The 17,052-nt window shown below is 39.8% G+C and overlaps 1 protein-coding gene across 8 annotated transcripts in view; it reads left to right on the top strand.

Moving 5' to 3' along the window:
* The window catches only part of WDFY3 (WD repeat and FYVE domain containing 3), a 284,092-nt gene that overhangs the window by 86,944 nt on the left and 180,096 nt on the right, over positions 1 to 17,052 (top strand). For all 8 annotated transcript variants that reach the window (XM_061420694.1, XM_061420690.1, XM_061420695.1 and 5 more), the window contains one exon: positions 1,618 to 1,828. In XM_061420694.1, the coding sequence (XP_061276678.1) occupies positions 1,649 to 1,828 (180 nt within the window). In that variant the 5' untranslated portion in view covers positions 1,618 to 1,648. The remainder of the gene's footprint in view (positions 1 to 1,617; positions 1,829 to 17,052) is intronic.

The raw sequence follows: 17,052 nt of genomic DNA, 5'->3' as shown, positions 1-17,052 counted from the left end.
TAGCAGCACATAGTGGGCTATTGGAATGTATTTGTTGAAATATAATTTACATTTGGAGAACTTAACACGTTTTTCATTCTAGAATGAAATATGTCGAGCAAGTTTGAACCAGACTGACTTTGACTTGTCATTTTGTAGTTCAGAGGGCCTCCTCGGCCCTGTGCCAATGGTCTGAGAAAAAAAAAAGTGGACTTTCCCCATGACTGGACAGCTTAGTGGTGTCTTGGCACAGACCAGCCTTGAGTAGAGTGTCTTCCTGCTCCTTACCTGTGATGAGTCAGTCACAGGTGACCTCCTGGTGTAGTGCAGCTAGGCTGCATAAACATTTGCCCACAGCCAAATGTGGAATTGCACTCAAAATTCTCAAGGACAAGCGTGTTTAAGATACTAGTTCTTCTTATGGCTTTAAAAAAATCAATAGATGTTTAGTAAATAAAGCAGTGATTTCACCTTTCTTAAGAAATGCCATACTGGCTTATATGGCAAAATTGCAAATTTTCAAGTTATTCCTGCTTTTCTACAAATTAAAAAGCAAATTGCCTTTTACCCAAGTTTGGCATATCCATAATGTCCTCCCAGCCCTCCTGGTTCCTTTTGTAAGATAATCCTGTTTTTTGTGTCTGAGGTTAGCTGATAGCTGGCACAGTTCATGGTGGTTGAAAAGGGCTGATGGTGCTTTCTGAAAGCTTAGTGTTATTGATTTTGGTGTGTGTTCTAACCCAGTGGTTGGTTTATTTATTTCTTAACTGCAGCTCTAGCCAGGGATACATTTTATATTGTGATTCAATACACATGAATGCACCCTTACCTAAAATAAATTTTATGAAATAATGATTGCTCTTTTACATGTATTCCAGTATATTCTATTTCATTAAAGATATTTTTATTGAAGTATAATCAATTTGCAATATTACATTCTATTTCTTTTTTTAATTGATTGTCATAATCTGTTAAAGGAATTAACCTGACCTGGCAAAGGGTTTCAAGGTATAGTCTAAAGAAATAGTTTAAAGTTACATCTCAGTTTTCACTTATGATTTATAATATATTTAGAGGTATCATTTCATTTAATTTGCATGTTTCAAACTACCATGTAAACTCTTCAGTGAGTATCCCAAGTGTAATCCTTGATTTACAAAAATGTTAAATGATTAAAAATAGAAAGCTTTGTGGATTTGTTTGTTCGTTTCAGTTAATTTGGAGAGTGTGGATGAATTTTAAGTTCTTTTCATCTTTTTCCATATACTCAACTATTAGGCCATATATTAATTATAAAATTTATGATCCCTTTATTTGTTGAACTTAATATGGCTGCCTTAATTGGAAATGTTTATTGCTCATCCAGCAACAATTAATTTTTTACATTTAATGTTTTATAGTTTATCCAAACTGGGGCCAAGTTCATAAAGAACATTTGAGTGACACAATTTGTAATTTGTCATTTAGAGAAATTTATCAAAATTAGCTCTGCCTCTATTTTTTCTGTTTAAAAAGTAGAAAAATATTTTAGACAGAATTTTTTTGTTTTCCTGACTTTTTAAGAAGCTCTGCCATGCATGCTGGACTTGGTCAAGATGATGATATTTTGACGGTTTGTGTATGAACATCTCCCTGCAGAATTAGAAGAGTTTATCACCACCCAGCCAAGATGAACATGGTGAAGCGGATCATGGGGCGGCCGAGGCAGGAGGAATGCAGCCCGCAAGATAACGCCCTAGGATTGATGCATCTCCGCAGGCTCTTCACAGAGCTGTGCCACCCTCCTCGGCACATGACCCAGAAGGAACAAGAAGAGAAGCTGTACATGATGCTGCCAGTGTTTAACAGGGTGAGTCCAGGCTGCCAAGCACCTGGCTTTAGGATGGGGTGGTACTGCAGGAATCTTGAGATTCCAATAAGTCATGTTGTTGTTGAGTTGCTAAGTCATGTCCACCTCTTTGCAACCCCATGGACTGTAGCATGCCATGGACTGTAGCTCCCCTGTCCCCTACTATCTCTCGAGGTTGCTCAAACTCATGTCTGTTGAGTCAGTGATGCTATCTAACCATCTCATCCTCTGCTTCCCTCTCCTCTTCTTGCCTTCAATCTTTCCCAGCATCAAGGTCTTTTCCAATGAGTTGGCTTTTTTCATCAGGTGGCCAAAATATTGGAACTTCAGATTCAGCACCAGCCCTTCCAGTGAATGTTCAGGGTTGATTTCCTTTAGGATTGACGGGTTTGATCTCCTTGCAGCCCAAGGGACTCTCAAGAGTCTCCTCCAGCACCACAATTTGAAGGCATCAATTCTTTGAATTGACAATAAGTCATAGGTAGGGAAATAAATAATAGAATGAGTTCATTTTTGAGAAGCTTGATGTTGTCATTCCTTCCTTTCAGTTTGCTATAAGGTGATTTGATGTGAGATCTGGTCAGAATGAAGTCCTTTTATTTCTAATAGATCAAAGGAAGATTGTGAACATTTTGTAAAATGTTCCTCTAATGGTTGGTCCTTGGAAGAGAGATAGGTTGTAAATGACCACTTATGTTATTTCTGTTATCTTTGGAAGTGATGCTTTATGGCATCAAATGGTGCAGTTGCCACAGTGCTTTGTATACTTTGAAGAGTCATCACAGTTTACTTTGTTGTTTGGATTTTCTAGACGAGATCTTGTGATAGGATAGTTAGTCAAAATAGAACTAATGTTTTAATGTATTTTGTCTAGTTGATCACATGTAGCAGTCTTAGTGGGGATTTTTAGAATAATTTAAAAGTTTTTATCAAAAATATATATGAACATAGTTTAAAAAGTCAAGTACTTCCACAGGCTTATAGGGTCCTCTCCACTGCTAGCTGTTGCTGCTGCCTTTAGCTCTTTCAGCTTTTGCATAGCATACTGTTAAAGCTATTTCTTGATTATTCAGTTTTAATTGACTTCTTGTTGAGAAATAGAATAATTAGCTTTTTTTACCTCTGATCCCTCCAAACCATGCACACTTGCTTTCACTCACCCATGCTACCTGCTCCTTTTCCTTCCCATACGCGTATACCATTCATTTAAGGAGGATTCAGTGTTTATCCTCTGTTGGCCCTGGTGTAAATATTATTCATAGATGAACCTTATAACAAACCACCACTATTTTCCATTCTTGTTTCCCTCAGACTTCGTAAAGTAACTGTCTCAGTTTCTGCCTTTCTTCGTGTCACTTTTTCTTCCCCATCTCTCTTTTACTCTCCTTTGATCTGTCTTTGTCCTCCTCATGTCTTTCTCTACTTCCCTCTCTGTCTCTTTCTCCCCATCTCTGCCTGTCTCTCCCTGTCTCTCTGTCTCTCTCCCCACCTCTGTCTCCTGTTTCTCTCTGTTCCTCCTTGGCCTCCCCTGCCCCGCTTTTCTCGCCTCCCTTGTCTTTCTCTTTTCCTGTGTCCATGACTCACTGTCTCTCCTCAGTCTCACTGATCTCTTTATTGTTTGTTCTCTGTGTCTGTTAGTCTTTCTGTGTGAAATTTTCTAGATTATTTTTCTCATTATTTTGAAATTTTATGGAGGCTTCACGTGAATTTGCAAGCTTGTACTTTTTATTTCTGGGAAAATATTTTGAAATATTTCTTTGTTAATATTCTTCCCTTTGTTTTATATGTTCCCCTTTTCTGCAACTCCATCAATCAAGTATTAACTTTTCGGGATTAACCTTGTGCTATCATATTTTAATTTCCTTGAACTCTTATTTTTTTTTTAATTGTGCAATATCTCCTTATCCCTTGGAAAATATTAAAGCTTTTTCAAATTTTCTCATGCCTCTTTCATTGTTATTTGCTCCAAATTACTGTTTTTCTTTGTTTATATTACTTTCTTTCATATTGGAGTAATCTTCAGATGTCTGATGATAATTGTCTATACATTGATATTTAAGAATGAGGTATTCAAACACTGATTGAAAAGTATATGTGCAATGGTGAGACTTTTCCAGTGGTAAGATGATCTGGCTGGATAAAATGTGGAGACCCTTTAGCCTAGGATATGTTGATATTCCAGGAAAGCGTATTTTTCAGTCTCCTGGCTGAAGCATGTATTTGCTGTTATTCAGTCGCTAAGTTTTTTGTGACTCTTTTGTGACTTCATGGACTGCAGCACTTTAGTTTCCTCTGTCCTCTATTCTCTCCTGGAGTTTGCTCAAATTCATGTGCATTGAGTCAGTGGTGCTATCTAACTATCTCATCCTTTGCCACCCACTTCTCCTTTTGCCTTCACTATTTCCCAGCATCAGCGTCTTTTCCAAAGGATGGGCTCTTCTCATCAAGTGGCTGAAGTATTGGAACTTCAGCTTTAGCATCAGTCCTTCCCATGAATATTTAAGGTTGATTTCTTTTAGGTTTGACTGATGTGATTTCTTTCCAGTGTATATACCTGCTGGTGTTTCCTTAAAGCTAAATTGAAGAACAAGACTGATGTTTCAAGTTCCTTAGATGGACTTTCACTTAGTCTCCAGTTTGTAGCCGTCAGTGTTCTTGGTTGTTCCTCTCTGGGGTTTAGACTTGCGGGTGTCTCCCAGACTTGGGAGGGGCTGTCACCTTCAGTTTCTCGGCTGTAAATAAGAATATCTACCTTGTGGAGTTGGTGTGAGGATTAACGAAGAGAAGATACTTAACACACTGAACAAATGTTTGTCCTAGGGAACTCTTGTGTCTGTTATTGTTGTTATGGCATTAAAAATAAAGACATTACAAGATGAAGGAAAGATTATAAACTATTTATGCTGAAATGATTTCATATTGAATATATGCTGAAATACATTCAGTTTATGTGTTATTCATACCAAACTAAAGGCTAATTTGACAGCAGAGAGGAGGGACAGACTCTGCATATTCTGTGTTTATTTGTTTGCTTGTCTCTTCGTGTATTTTGTTACTGTGCATTATTGCATCATTCCGTGAATATGTGTCAAACAAATAGAAGTTGTGGTATATACTGCACTCTGCATTGGAGTTCTGAGATAAGGTAAAGTCCAGCTTTGTGAATCAGAATTATCATGAGGAAGATAAACATGACATGCAATTCTGTTGGAGAAGAGAGAAACACATAAACAGATAATGGAATAACAAAGAAATATAGTATTAGAGACACAGGAATGTCTTATGGCTCCCCTGAAAGGAGAGTTACCTGAAAGTCTATGGGGGAGTCAGGGCAGGGAAATGTCTTTTGAGAATGTGATGTGATTCTTGAATCCTTATAAGGTAAGCATTAGCCAGATTGGAACTAACTGGGCTAAATTAACCAAGAAGGTAGTTAGAGTAAGAAATTCAAGCTTGAATCAAAGTAAATTCCACAAACATGCTGATGTGTACGAGCATCTGTAAGTGGTCTAAGAAGTTGATTTTATGTCAAGGAGGAGGGGTGAAAAATGACTATTAAGATTGATAGGAGCTACATCATGACAGGTTTTATGCCATATGAAAAGCTACCTCATGCGAAGAGTTGACTCATTGGAAAAGACCCTGATGTTGGGAGGGATTGGGGGCTGGAGGAGAAGGGGACGACAGAGGCTGAGATGGCTGGATGGCATCACTGACTCAATGGACATGAGTTTCAGTGAACTCTGGGAGTTGGTGATGGACAGGGAGGCCTGGCGTGCTGCAATTCATGGGGTCGCAAAGAGTCAGACATGACTGAGCAACTGAACTGAACTGAAAGAGCTAATACTTTTTCTTGGAGGTGTGCAGAGCCAATGAGGTATTCTCAGCAATAGAATAAGGAAGAAGAAAGGGCCAAAGTGAGGCTATCTCTTACGTTTCTAATTTGAGAAACTGGGTGGATGTTTTTCCTAGTAGCTGAGAAACAAAGGTGTAAGTGATAGACTCAGTTTGGGGCATTGAGTCCACACTATCTGTGAGCTTCCCAGGTGGAGGTATTCAGTAGGCAGTTAGAAGCTCAGGTGAGGGGATGTGGCTAGATACTTACTTTGGGGACCACTTCAGAGATGTGGTTGTTGGAACCCTAGAAGGGGACTAAACACTATGCATGCCTCCCCCTACGCCAGGAGCAATAGGCTGAGGATGAACCATGGAGAATATGATTGTTTAATGAAAGAAGGGGAACCCATAAAGGTTACAGCACAGGAACTGGTCAGTAGCAGTACAAACAGAATCAAGAGAGGGTGATTATGGAACTAAAGAGGTAATAGTTGCAAGAAAAAGCATTCATCTCTGTGCAATAGAGAGACCAGCAAGATGAAGACCTAAACATGTCCTTGAAGTTTGCCAGTTGGAAAGTTACTAGAAGGACAGCATCAGAAAGCAGTATGTTGAGCAGTGAATGGGAGATGAGAAGAGACAATATGGATTCAACTTGTGGAAATGTGAAAGAAAAGAGGATGGAAGAAATCGATGGAGGTGACTCTGGCAGTAGGGAGTTTGTGTTTGTATATTTCTAGTGTTTTGCTATGTTGTTTAAAGGAGAGAGATCCAGGCATGATCATAAAGAGAAGGGAAGAAACAAGCATAGGGGGAAATCAACTTTTTTAAGAGTGAAGTTTAGTGAAGAGTCAAATTACAGGTGGGTGAGTGAACCTTGACAGTGATAAAGAATCCTCCTGCAATGCAGGAGATGTGGATTTGATCCCTGGGTTGGGAAGATCCCCTGGAGGAGGAAATGGCAACCCATTCCAGTATTCTTCCCTGGGAAATCCCATGGACAGAGGAGCCTGGTGGGCTGCAGGCTACAAAGAGTCAGACATGACTTAGCGACTGAGCGCATACAAGTGAGCTTTGAACAAAAGAGACACCATGTGCTGTAGGAAAGCCTGTAGTTTTGTTGGGTGTGAACACAGATTTGTAGTGAAGGTGGTGGAAAGTTGAATAAGATTTTGTGCAATGACCTCTGTTTCCTATAGTTTTCAATAGAAGATGTCTGTGAAAACTCTGGAGTCAGTAGGTCAAACAGGGGACTTTAGAAAATTGTGATAGTTTGGAATATTAATGAAGAGGAATTGAGAAAGATAGTTGAAAAGGGACAACAGAAGACAGAGTATTTAGGGCCCAGTGCAGGTTGGAGATAGTACGTTTGCACTGGATCTTACCCATGCAGGCGTGTGATTTTTCTCGTTCACTTACAAAGCGGCATGTGTGTGGAAGTACAGAAGACAGATAGCTGTGTTTGCTCTGTTGGGGCTGAGCTTTTGCTGGGTTGATAAAACAGAGGGGCAGGAGTAGAGAGAGCATAGTAAGAGATCTAACTCACATGTCACCCTTGAAATTGATGGGATGAAACAGGAACAGAGCGTGATCATTTTTTTGCTCTCCAAGATAAAAGGCTGAGTGATGGAAAGAGATGATGATGATAGGCAGGAACACAAGGAGAGGTGGGGAAAGGTTTAAATTTTAGGTAGCCATTTTGAAAATGAGAGAACTGATTACAGAAAAACTATTGTTTTAAAACCCTGTTGAGGTAGCAGTCATTAATTTTTATTACAGCCAGTTCTGGAAAGTTGGCTTTATTTTGATTGCTTTTGTTTTTGTTTTGTATCAGTGTCACAATGTACCTGCTATTGGCTACCAAGGAGTCTGAGGTCATTTCCTTCTCTCAGACTTAAGAACATTGACAAGGTGATGATAATGTTATGAGTAGTTAGCACAATTGTTATTCTCAGCTGTTAACATAAATTTGTAAGTCATATCCTGGATGTGTGTCCCATGTATTTCATCAGTTAAGCTTCCACAGTCAATTAAATGAGTCTTAGACTAGAATAATCTAAATAACTTGACTTTTTAAAGAAAATTGAGATTCTTTAGTGGTTGTTCTTTTTTGCTTAGACTGTTCGTCTTAGTTCTCTTGGTTCTGTGCTGCCACAAGTCTCTATTCTTTCAAGCCAGAAGTTTTTAGTTGGTTAATTCAAAGCAGATATATATGTATGGGATTTCCCTGGTGGTCCAATGGCTAAGACTCTGAACTCCCAATGTAGGGCACCCAGGTTCGGTTTCTGGTCAAGGAACTGGATCTCACGTGCCACAACTAAGACCTGGTGTGGTCAAATAAATTAAAAATAAATATTAAAAAAATTTAGGTCAAAAGCATATGTATATGCACTGCCTTAAAGCTCTAATACAGTGAGTGATTTAAATATCATAAAGGTTCATTCAGCTCTTTTTTTTTCTTCTCTTCATGGTAACCCTCCATTGCCAGATGCCGCTTAGCATTTTTATAAATTATTTTTTTATTGAAGTATAGATGATTTTCAGTGCTGTTAATTTCAGGTGTATAGCAAGTTCAGGTATATGTTTGTGTATGTGCATAGTCTTTTTCAGAGTCTTTTTTTTTTTACCAAATATAAATAGATAGAAAGTTATTTTTGTACCATTGTGACCAATTTAAAATATATATATAAGTTGTATTTCTATGTTCTATTGAGTTCATAGCTTGTCATTTACAAACTAAAATTGTCCTTAGATATTATATCCATTAAATTTGGAAAGTGATAACCATATTTATTAAATGTTTGGCCATTTGTACATGAACACTCTCCACTAGTAAGAAACAGCTTGGATGAATGAATAGCTCAGTAAGGCTCCAGACTTCCTGCCATGATGGCCAGAAATGAACTGTGTTGTTGATTTTTGAGACTTTGCTGGATTCATGCTAAATGGCAAATAAACCATATTATAGTTAGGCATGGACATTTATCTGTAGAATCGTTTCCAGAGTGTGCTCCCTAGTGTTATTTCAGTGTGTGATTTTGGCCTTTAAGAGACACGCAGTTGAGAAGTGGCATGTGTTGAGTCCTTTTCCTGGGCCAGACTCATGCTGGGTTCTTCAGCTGCCTCCTATAGTCATCATCACAGTCCCGCAAAGACACTGCTGGCCTCCTCCCTCTCACAGATTCTCTCAAACTGAAGGATTATGGTGAAGTCTGAGAATAGCTGGGTAATATTTAATCAGCATTCTCAAAGATAATTAACCTTTAGTCCCAAGAATAAAACTTACAGAGAAAATATTTCGTTTAAACTTATTAAAAAATGAATAGCCTTTTAGTCATCTAAAAATGAACTACCATTGTTAATTACTTTGGTATATGTTATCAGACTTCATTGTGTATATTATAATCTTTCCCCTGGATCTTCTTTTAGAAACTCCCCTTGCTTTTGAATTTGCTTCTGAATTACATTCAAGAAACATCTAAGTTGAATCCAGTGTCTGTTTCTTATCCTTCACAACTAACCTTTTCTGCCTGCATTGCTGGAGACCCAGGTTCTATTTCTGGGTGATCTCCTGGAGAAGGGAATTGGCTGCCCACTCCTGTATTCTTGCCTGGAGAAGTCCATGAACAGAGGAGCCTGATGGGCTATTCATGAGGTCCTGAAGGGATGAAAACGACTAGGCACCCCCATGCACAATAAAACTTTATTGAATAGCTTCATTCAGTAACAAATACATGCTGAGCCTCTGCTTTCTGCATTGCATTAGAAAACACCATTCATTTGTTCTTCCCAAGTATACCAAAAATATTTAGTTGAGAAGCAGCTAGGAAATTTTCTGAAGTTTATTTAGACAGACATTAAAAATGACCCTTCTGAAAACAAGTCAAACCATGGTAATTCCCTCTTAAGATGAACACTGTGCAAAGTTGTAGTGCTAGAATTCCTGTGAAGTTAAATTAAGGCAGCACAGTTCTGAGTGACTAAGAGCCCAGCTTGGAATCAGACAGATCTGGTTTTGAATTCTCTTGTTACCACCTCCTGATGTCTGCCGTCTCTAACCCTTCATTTCCTTACCTGTAAAAGGGGAATAATGTGCAGGATTTAATGAGATTTGAATGACATTATCTGTCAAGTATTTGAATAGTGGTATGCACACTGTAAAGGCTCGTTTTATGATAATTGTTATTTTTATTAAATTTGCCAGAAGTTTTGTTCCTCAGTACTGTTGTTTTCATCTGGGTATGAACGTCTGTTCTATGGGACCGTCCCTCTGAGGTGGATGCACTGCCGACCAGTTCTCTCTCTCAGCTCTCTGCTTTGATAGATGAGGGAACTAAGATCAGGAAAATTTTGACCAGAGACCTCGAGGGCATAAAGAGAATTCCAGCTGGGAGCTTCCCTCTCTGTGGCACATAGGTGCATGATTGAAGCATTGTCTGTTTCCCACTATTTGTGGAAGGTGGTGAATATGAACCCAGTATTTTAAGATTTGATTGTTAAAGTCAGTCACCAAAAAAATCTCTTTACTACCTGACACTTTGAGTATTATCGAAAATGGCAGATGTCCCTGAGCTTCTCCGGCCTCCTCTTGCACCATTTCCTCTCCCATTTGAAACACCCCAGGTTCACCCCCTTTTGATCTGTCAGCGCCCATTCTCTTACCCATGCTGAAGTCTCAGCACAGTTCTCACTGCTTGGGACCCTCTTTGCTTGGCTTTTTGAATTATGACCTTTTTTCATTATTCAGTATCATCTTTCCAGGTCAGTGTCATCTTCTCACAGAACTTTCTTTTTTTTTCGGTGGGGGGGTGGGTCCTAGGTTGGTGGCTTTATTATTATTATTTTAATTGGAGTTTAGCTGCTTTACACCATTGTGGTTATCTGGGTCATGAAGATCTCTTTTGTATAGATCTACTGTGTATTCTTGCCACCTCTTCTTAATATCTTCTGCTTCTGTTAGGTCCGTTCCATTTCTGTCCTTTATTGTGCCCATCTTTTCATGAAATGTTCCCTTGGTATCTCTGATTTTCTTCAAGAGATCTCTAGTCTTTCCCATTATATTGTTTTCCTCTATTTCTTTGCATTGATCCCTGAGGAAGGCTTTCTTATCTCTCCTTGATATTCTTTGGAACTCTGCATTCAGTTGGGTATATCTTTCCTTTTCTCCTTTGCCTTTCCCTTTTCTTTTTTCTCACCTATTTGTAAGGCCTTCTCAGACAACCATTTTTGCCTTATGTATTTCTTTTTCTTGAAGATGGTCTTGATCCCTGCCTCCTGTACAATGTCATGAAACTGTATCCATACTTCTTCAGGCATCCTGTCGGATATAATCCCTCGAATCTGTTTGTCACTTCTACTGTATAATCCTAAGGGATTTGATTTCACTTATACCTGAATAGTCTCCTGGTTTTCCCTACTTTCTTCAATTTAAGTCTGAATTTGGCAATAAGGAGTTCATGATCTGAGCCACAGTCAGCTCCCGGTCTTGTTTTTGCTGACTATGTAGAGCTTCTCCATTTTTAGGTGCAAAGAATGTAATTGTCACACGAGTGTATGTTCCTCGGTTCTTTGTCTCGTCACAACAAAGATTTGGAGCGACGGACGTTGAAGCCCTCGGTGCGTCACAGCTCTTGGGTCTTGGACAAACCGTGCTACAGCTCTTAGGCAAATCAGTGTTACAGCTCCATTTTATTTAGAAGATAGCAGGAGAGAGAGAGAGTGAGAGAGAGAAAGAAAAGAGTCCGTGAGAAAGTGCTTTGGCTCCTCCTTTTATATATTTTTTCCTCCACCTATGGAGGCCTGCCCTATGCAAATTGGGCTTAGCCAGGAGTGCTGTTTGTTCTGCCTGGAGTCTTCACTCTGGTCCTCGGACCTTCCTTTGACCTTCTTTGTCTTTTAGCCACCGCCATTTTGGACTCCTTTTCCCTATTCTACCTACCTAACATAATCAGTCTGATTTCAGTGTTGACCATCCGGTGATGTCCATGTGTAGAGTCTTCTCTTGTGTTGTTGGAAGAGGGTGTTTGCTATTACCAGTGCGTTCTCTTGGCAAAACTCTCTTAGCCTTTGCCCTGCTTCACTCTGTACTCCAAGGCCAAATTTGCCTCTTACTTCAGGTATCTCTTGACTTCCTAATTTTGCATTCCAGTCCCCTGTAATGCAAAGGACATCTTTTTTGGGTCTTAGTTCTAGGTCTTCATAGAACCATTCAACCTCAGCTTCTTTAGCATTTTTGGTTGGGGCATAGACTTGGATCACTGTGATATTGGTTTGCCTCAGAAATGAACAGAGATCATTCTGTTGTTTTTGAGATTGCATCCAAGTACTGCATTTCGGACTCTTTTGTTGACTATGATGGCTACTCCATTTCTTCTAAGGGATTCTTGCCCACAGTAGTAGATATAATGGTCATCTGATTTAAATTCACCCATTCCAGTCCATTTTAGTTTACTGATTCCTAAAATGTTGATGTTCACTCTTGCCATCTCCTGTTTGACCCCTTCCAATTTACCTTGATTCATGGGCCTACCATTCCAGGTTCCTGTACACAATTGCTCCTTACAGCATTGGACCTTGCTTCTGTCACCAGTCACATCCACAACTGGGTGTTGTTTTCGCTTTGCTCTGTCTCTTCATTCTTTCTGGAGTTATTTCTCCACTGATCTCTAGTAGCATATTGGGTACCTACTGACCTGAGGAGTTCATCTTTCAGTGTCCTATCTTTTTGCCTGATTTTCCTACTGTTCATGTAGTTCCCAAGGCAAGAATACTGAAGTGCTTTGCCTTACCCTTCTCCAGTGGACCACGTTTTGTCAGAACTCTTCAGCACGACCCGTCCGACTTGGGTGGCTCTACATGGCATGACTCATAGTTTCATTTAGACAAGGCTCTCATCCATGTGATTGGTTCCATTAGTTTTCTGTGATTGTGGTTTTCATTCTGTCTGCCCTCTGAGGAATAAGGATAAGAGGCTTATGGAAGCTTCCTAATGGGAGAGACTGAGAAAGACTGACTGTTGGGGAAACTGGGTCCTCTTCTGATGGGTGGGGCCATGCTCAGTAAATCTTTAATCCAATTTTCTGTTGGTGGGCGGGGCTGTGTTCTCTCCCTTTTGTTTGACCTGAGGCCAAACTATGGTGGAGGTAATAAAGATAATGGTGACCTCCTTCAAAAGGTCCCATCCCAACCCTGCAGTAGGCCACCACTGACCCACACCTCAGCTGGAGAATTCTGGACATTCATGGGCAAGTCTGGTCAGTCTCTTGTGGGGTCACTGCTCCTTTCTCCTGGGTCCTGGTGTACCCAAGGTTTTGTTTGTGCCCTTCAAGAGTCTGTTTCCCCAGTCCTGTGTAAGTGCTGGCAGCTCTATGGTGGGGTTAATGGCGACCTCCTCCAAGAGGGCTTATGCTATACCCTGGTCTGCTGCACCCAGAGCCCCTCAGAGCCCCTGCAGCAGGCCACTGACCCGTATCTCCGCAGGAGAAGTCAAGTGGCCCTTTGGAAGTATCACTACAAAGAAAGCTAGTGGAGGTGATGGAATTCCAGTTGAGCTATTTCAAATCCTAAAATATGATGCTGTCACAGTGCTGCACTTAATATGCCAGCAAATTTGGAAAACTCAGCAGTGGCCACAGGACTGGAAAAGGTCAGTTTTCATTCCAATCCCAAAGAAAGGCAATGCCAAAGAATGCTCAAACTACTGCACAGTTGCACTCATCTCACATGTTAGTAAAGTAATGCTCAAAATTCTCCAAGCCAGGCTTCAGCAATACATGAACCATGAACTTCCAGATGTTCAAGCTGGATTTAGAAAAGGCAGAGGAACCAGAGATCAAATTGCTAACATCTGCTGAATCATCAAAAAAGCAAGAGAGTTCCAGAAAAACATTTACTTCCGCTTTATTGACTATGCCAAATCTTTGACTTTGTGGATCACAACAAAATATGGAAAGTTCTTAAAGAGATGGGAATACCAGACCACCTGACCTGCCTCCTGAGAAATGTGTGTGTAGGTCACGAAGCAACAGTTAGAACCGGACATGGATCAATAGACTGGTTCCAAACAGGGAAAGGAGTACATCAAGGCTGTATATTGTTACCTTGCTTATTTAACTTCTATGCAGAGTACATAATAAGAATCACTGGGCCGGATGAAGCACAAGCTGAAAACAAGATTGCTAGGAGAAATATCAATAACCTCAGATACGCAGATGACCCCACCCTTATGGCAGAAAATGAAGAAGAACTAAAGAGCTTCTTGATGAAAATGAAAGAGGAGAATGAAAAAGTTGGCTTATAGCTCAACATTCAGAGAACTAAGATCATGGCATCTGGTCCTACCACTTCATGGCAAATAGATGGGGAAACAGTGGAAACAGTGTCAGACTTTATTTTTGGGGGCTCCAAAATCACTGGAGATGGTGATTGGAGCCATGAAATTAAAAGACGCTTCAATGGCACCCCACTCCAGTACTCTTGCCTGGAAAATCCCATGGACAGAGGAGCCTGGTGGGCTGCAGTCCATGGGGTCGCTAAGAGTTGGACACGACTGAGCGACTTTACTTTCCTCCTTGGAAGAAAAGCTATGACTCACCTAGACAGCGTATTAAAAAGCAGAGACATAACTTTGCCAACAAAGGTCCGTCTAGTCAAAGCTATCGTTTTTCCAGTAGTCATGTATGGATGTGAGAGTGGTCCATAAAGAAAACTGAGGGCTGAAGAATTGATGCTTTTGAATTGTGGTGTTGGAGAAGACTCTTGACAGTCCCTTGCACAAGAAGAAGATGGATTCAGTCAATCCTGAAGGAAATCAGTCCTGATTATTCATTGGAAGGACTGATGCTGAAGTTCTAATACTTCGGCTACCTGATGCGAAGAACTGACCCATTGGAAACGCCCCTGATGTTGGGAAAGACTGCAGGCTGGAGGAGAAGGGGATGACAGAGGATGAGATGGTTGGATGGCATCAGTGACTCAATGGACTTGAATTTGAGTAAGCTCTAGGAGTTGGTGATGGACAGGAAATCCTGGCATGCTACAGACCATGTAGTCTCAAATAGACACGACTGAGCAACTGAACTCAACTGCTTTACAATGTTGTGCTAGTTTCTGTTGTACAGCAAAGTAAACCAGCCACATATGTTCATGTAGCCCCTCTTTGTCACCATAGAGCATTGAGTAGTGTTCCCTGTGGTATATACAGTAGATTCTCATTAGTTATCTATTTTATACACAATAGTATATATATACATCAAGGCTGTATATTGTCTCCCTGCTTACTTAACTTACATGCAGAGTACATCATGAGAAACGCTGGGCTGGATGAAGCACAAGCTGGAATCAAGGTTGCCGGGAGAAATATCAATAACCTCAGATATGCAGATGACACCACCCTTATGGCAGAAAGTGAAGAGGAACTAAAAAGCCTCCTGATGAAAGTGAAAGAGGAGAGTGAAAAAGTTGGCTTAGAGCTCAACATTCAGAAAACAAAGATCATGGCATCTGGTCCCATCACTTCATGGCAAATAGATGGGGAAACAGTGGAAACAGTGGCTGACTTTATTTTTTGTGGCTCCAAAATCACTGCAGATGGTGATTGCAGCCATGAAATTAAAACATGCTTACTCCATGGAAGAAAAGCTATGACCAACGTAGATAGCATATTAAAAAGCAGAGACATTATTTTGCCAACAAAGGTCTGTTTAATCAAGGTTATAGTTTTTCCAGTAGTCATGTATAGATGTGAGAGTTGGACTATAAAGAAAGCTGAATGCCAAAGAATTGATGGTTTTGGAACTGTGGTGATGGAGAAGACTCTTGAGAGCCCCTTGGACTGCAACCAGTCCATCCTAAAGGTGATCAGTTCTGGGTGTTCATTGGAAGGACTGATGCTGAAGCTGAAACTCCAATCCTTTGGCCACCTGATGCGAAGAACTGACTCATTTGAAAAGACCCTGATGCTGGGAAAGATTGAAGGCAGGAAGAGAAGGGGACGACAGAGGATGAGATGGTTGGATGGCATCACCGGCTCAATGGACATGAGTTTGAGTAAACTCCAGGAGTTGGTGATGGACAGGAAGGCCTAGCATGTTGAGATCTATGGGGTTGCAAAGTGTAGGACACGCCTGAGGGACTGAACTGAACTGAACTGAGTATAAATATGTCAATCTCAATCTCCCAAGTCATCCCACCCTGTTTCCCCACTTGGTGTTTATACATTTGTTTGACTCTGCATCTGTGTCTCAGAGAGCTTTTATGGCAACCTTGTCTCACTCCAGGCGTTCCCTTTCAAGTGCCCTTTTTACTTCCTTTATAACACATCACTATCCAACATAATTTTCATTTGTAAAATAACTTACCGTTCATCTCCTGTACTAGTATGTAGATTCCATGAGCACTTGCCTTATTTACCTTTATAGTCACAAGTCTTTATTTACCCTTATATTCATGGCTCTGAGTATTGCCTGTCATATATAGAAGACCAGTAAATATTTATGAGTGAATAAATGAAACAGTGAATTAATCAGTAGTGTAGGATCACTAGACTAAAGATTGTTTATCTCAAAGAGGCAGTCGTTTTTCTTTTCCGACGAGCAAATACGACATGGTCCTTTCTGCATAGTGTTGACTTTGGTTTGGTCAGTTCAAGGAAGATAGCTTTTGAAAGAAAAAATTTCCTTGTGGAAATACAGCAGTAAATATCAGGATTTGTATGAAAAGTTAGTTACGTTTTTTAATAGTATATTATTCACTTAGCATGAAAACTGCTTGACTATCATTTGCTTATACTATCTAAGAAATGAGCTATTTTATGAAGTTGCATTACTGTTAGGAATAAAATAGTGCTTATTAATTCTTAAGAGCAAAATATAAATCAATTTATTTTGAGTAGTTTGAATAGTTATCTACTTTAAATCAGTTTGACCAAAAATAAATAAATAAATAAATCAGTTTGACAAAAACTTAAGTTTGCTTAAGCATTGCCTGAGCAAAATATACAGTTATTTTATAAACATCTTCAGTAGGCAGTTACATAGTCATCTCTGGGTGCAGGTAGGATGGCTGTTCAAGCTTGTGTTGTTAGGCTTCTCAATTTCTAATCTATCTCCAGTTTTTTAAAGAACATGGATCTTATTTAACAGACATCAGAGAGTAACTGTAAGCGCATGATATCAGAATTCCAGCAGAAAAACATTAAGGAATTCCTGAAGAGAACTGTTTATTTGTTCTTTGAGATAATTTAAAATTTTGTGTCAAGTTAACAAACAGACTACCTGCATAAAAGTACGCCCTGTAGAATTGATTTATTATTGTTTGTTAGGTACTTCCTGCGCTATTTGAATGTGATTGTAAGAAACATGATATCTGTTGTTAGAATGTAAGAAACA

This window comes from Bos javanicus, chromosome 6, assembly GCF_032452875.1.
Source record: "Bos javanicus breed banteng chromosome 6, ARS-OSU_banteng_1.0, whole genome shotgun sequence".
Classification (NCBI taxonomy): Eukaryota; Metazoa; Chordata; class Mammalia; order Artiodactyla; family Bovidae; genus Bos; species Bos javanicus.
This window is presented reverse-complemented; position numbering and strand designations above follow the sequence as displayed.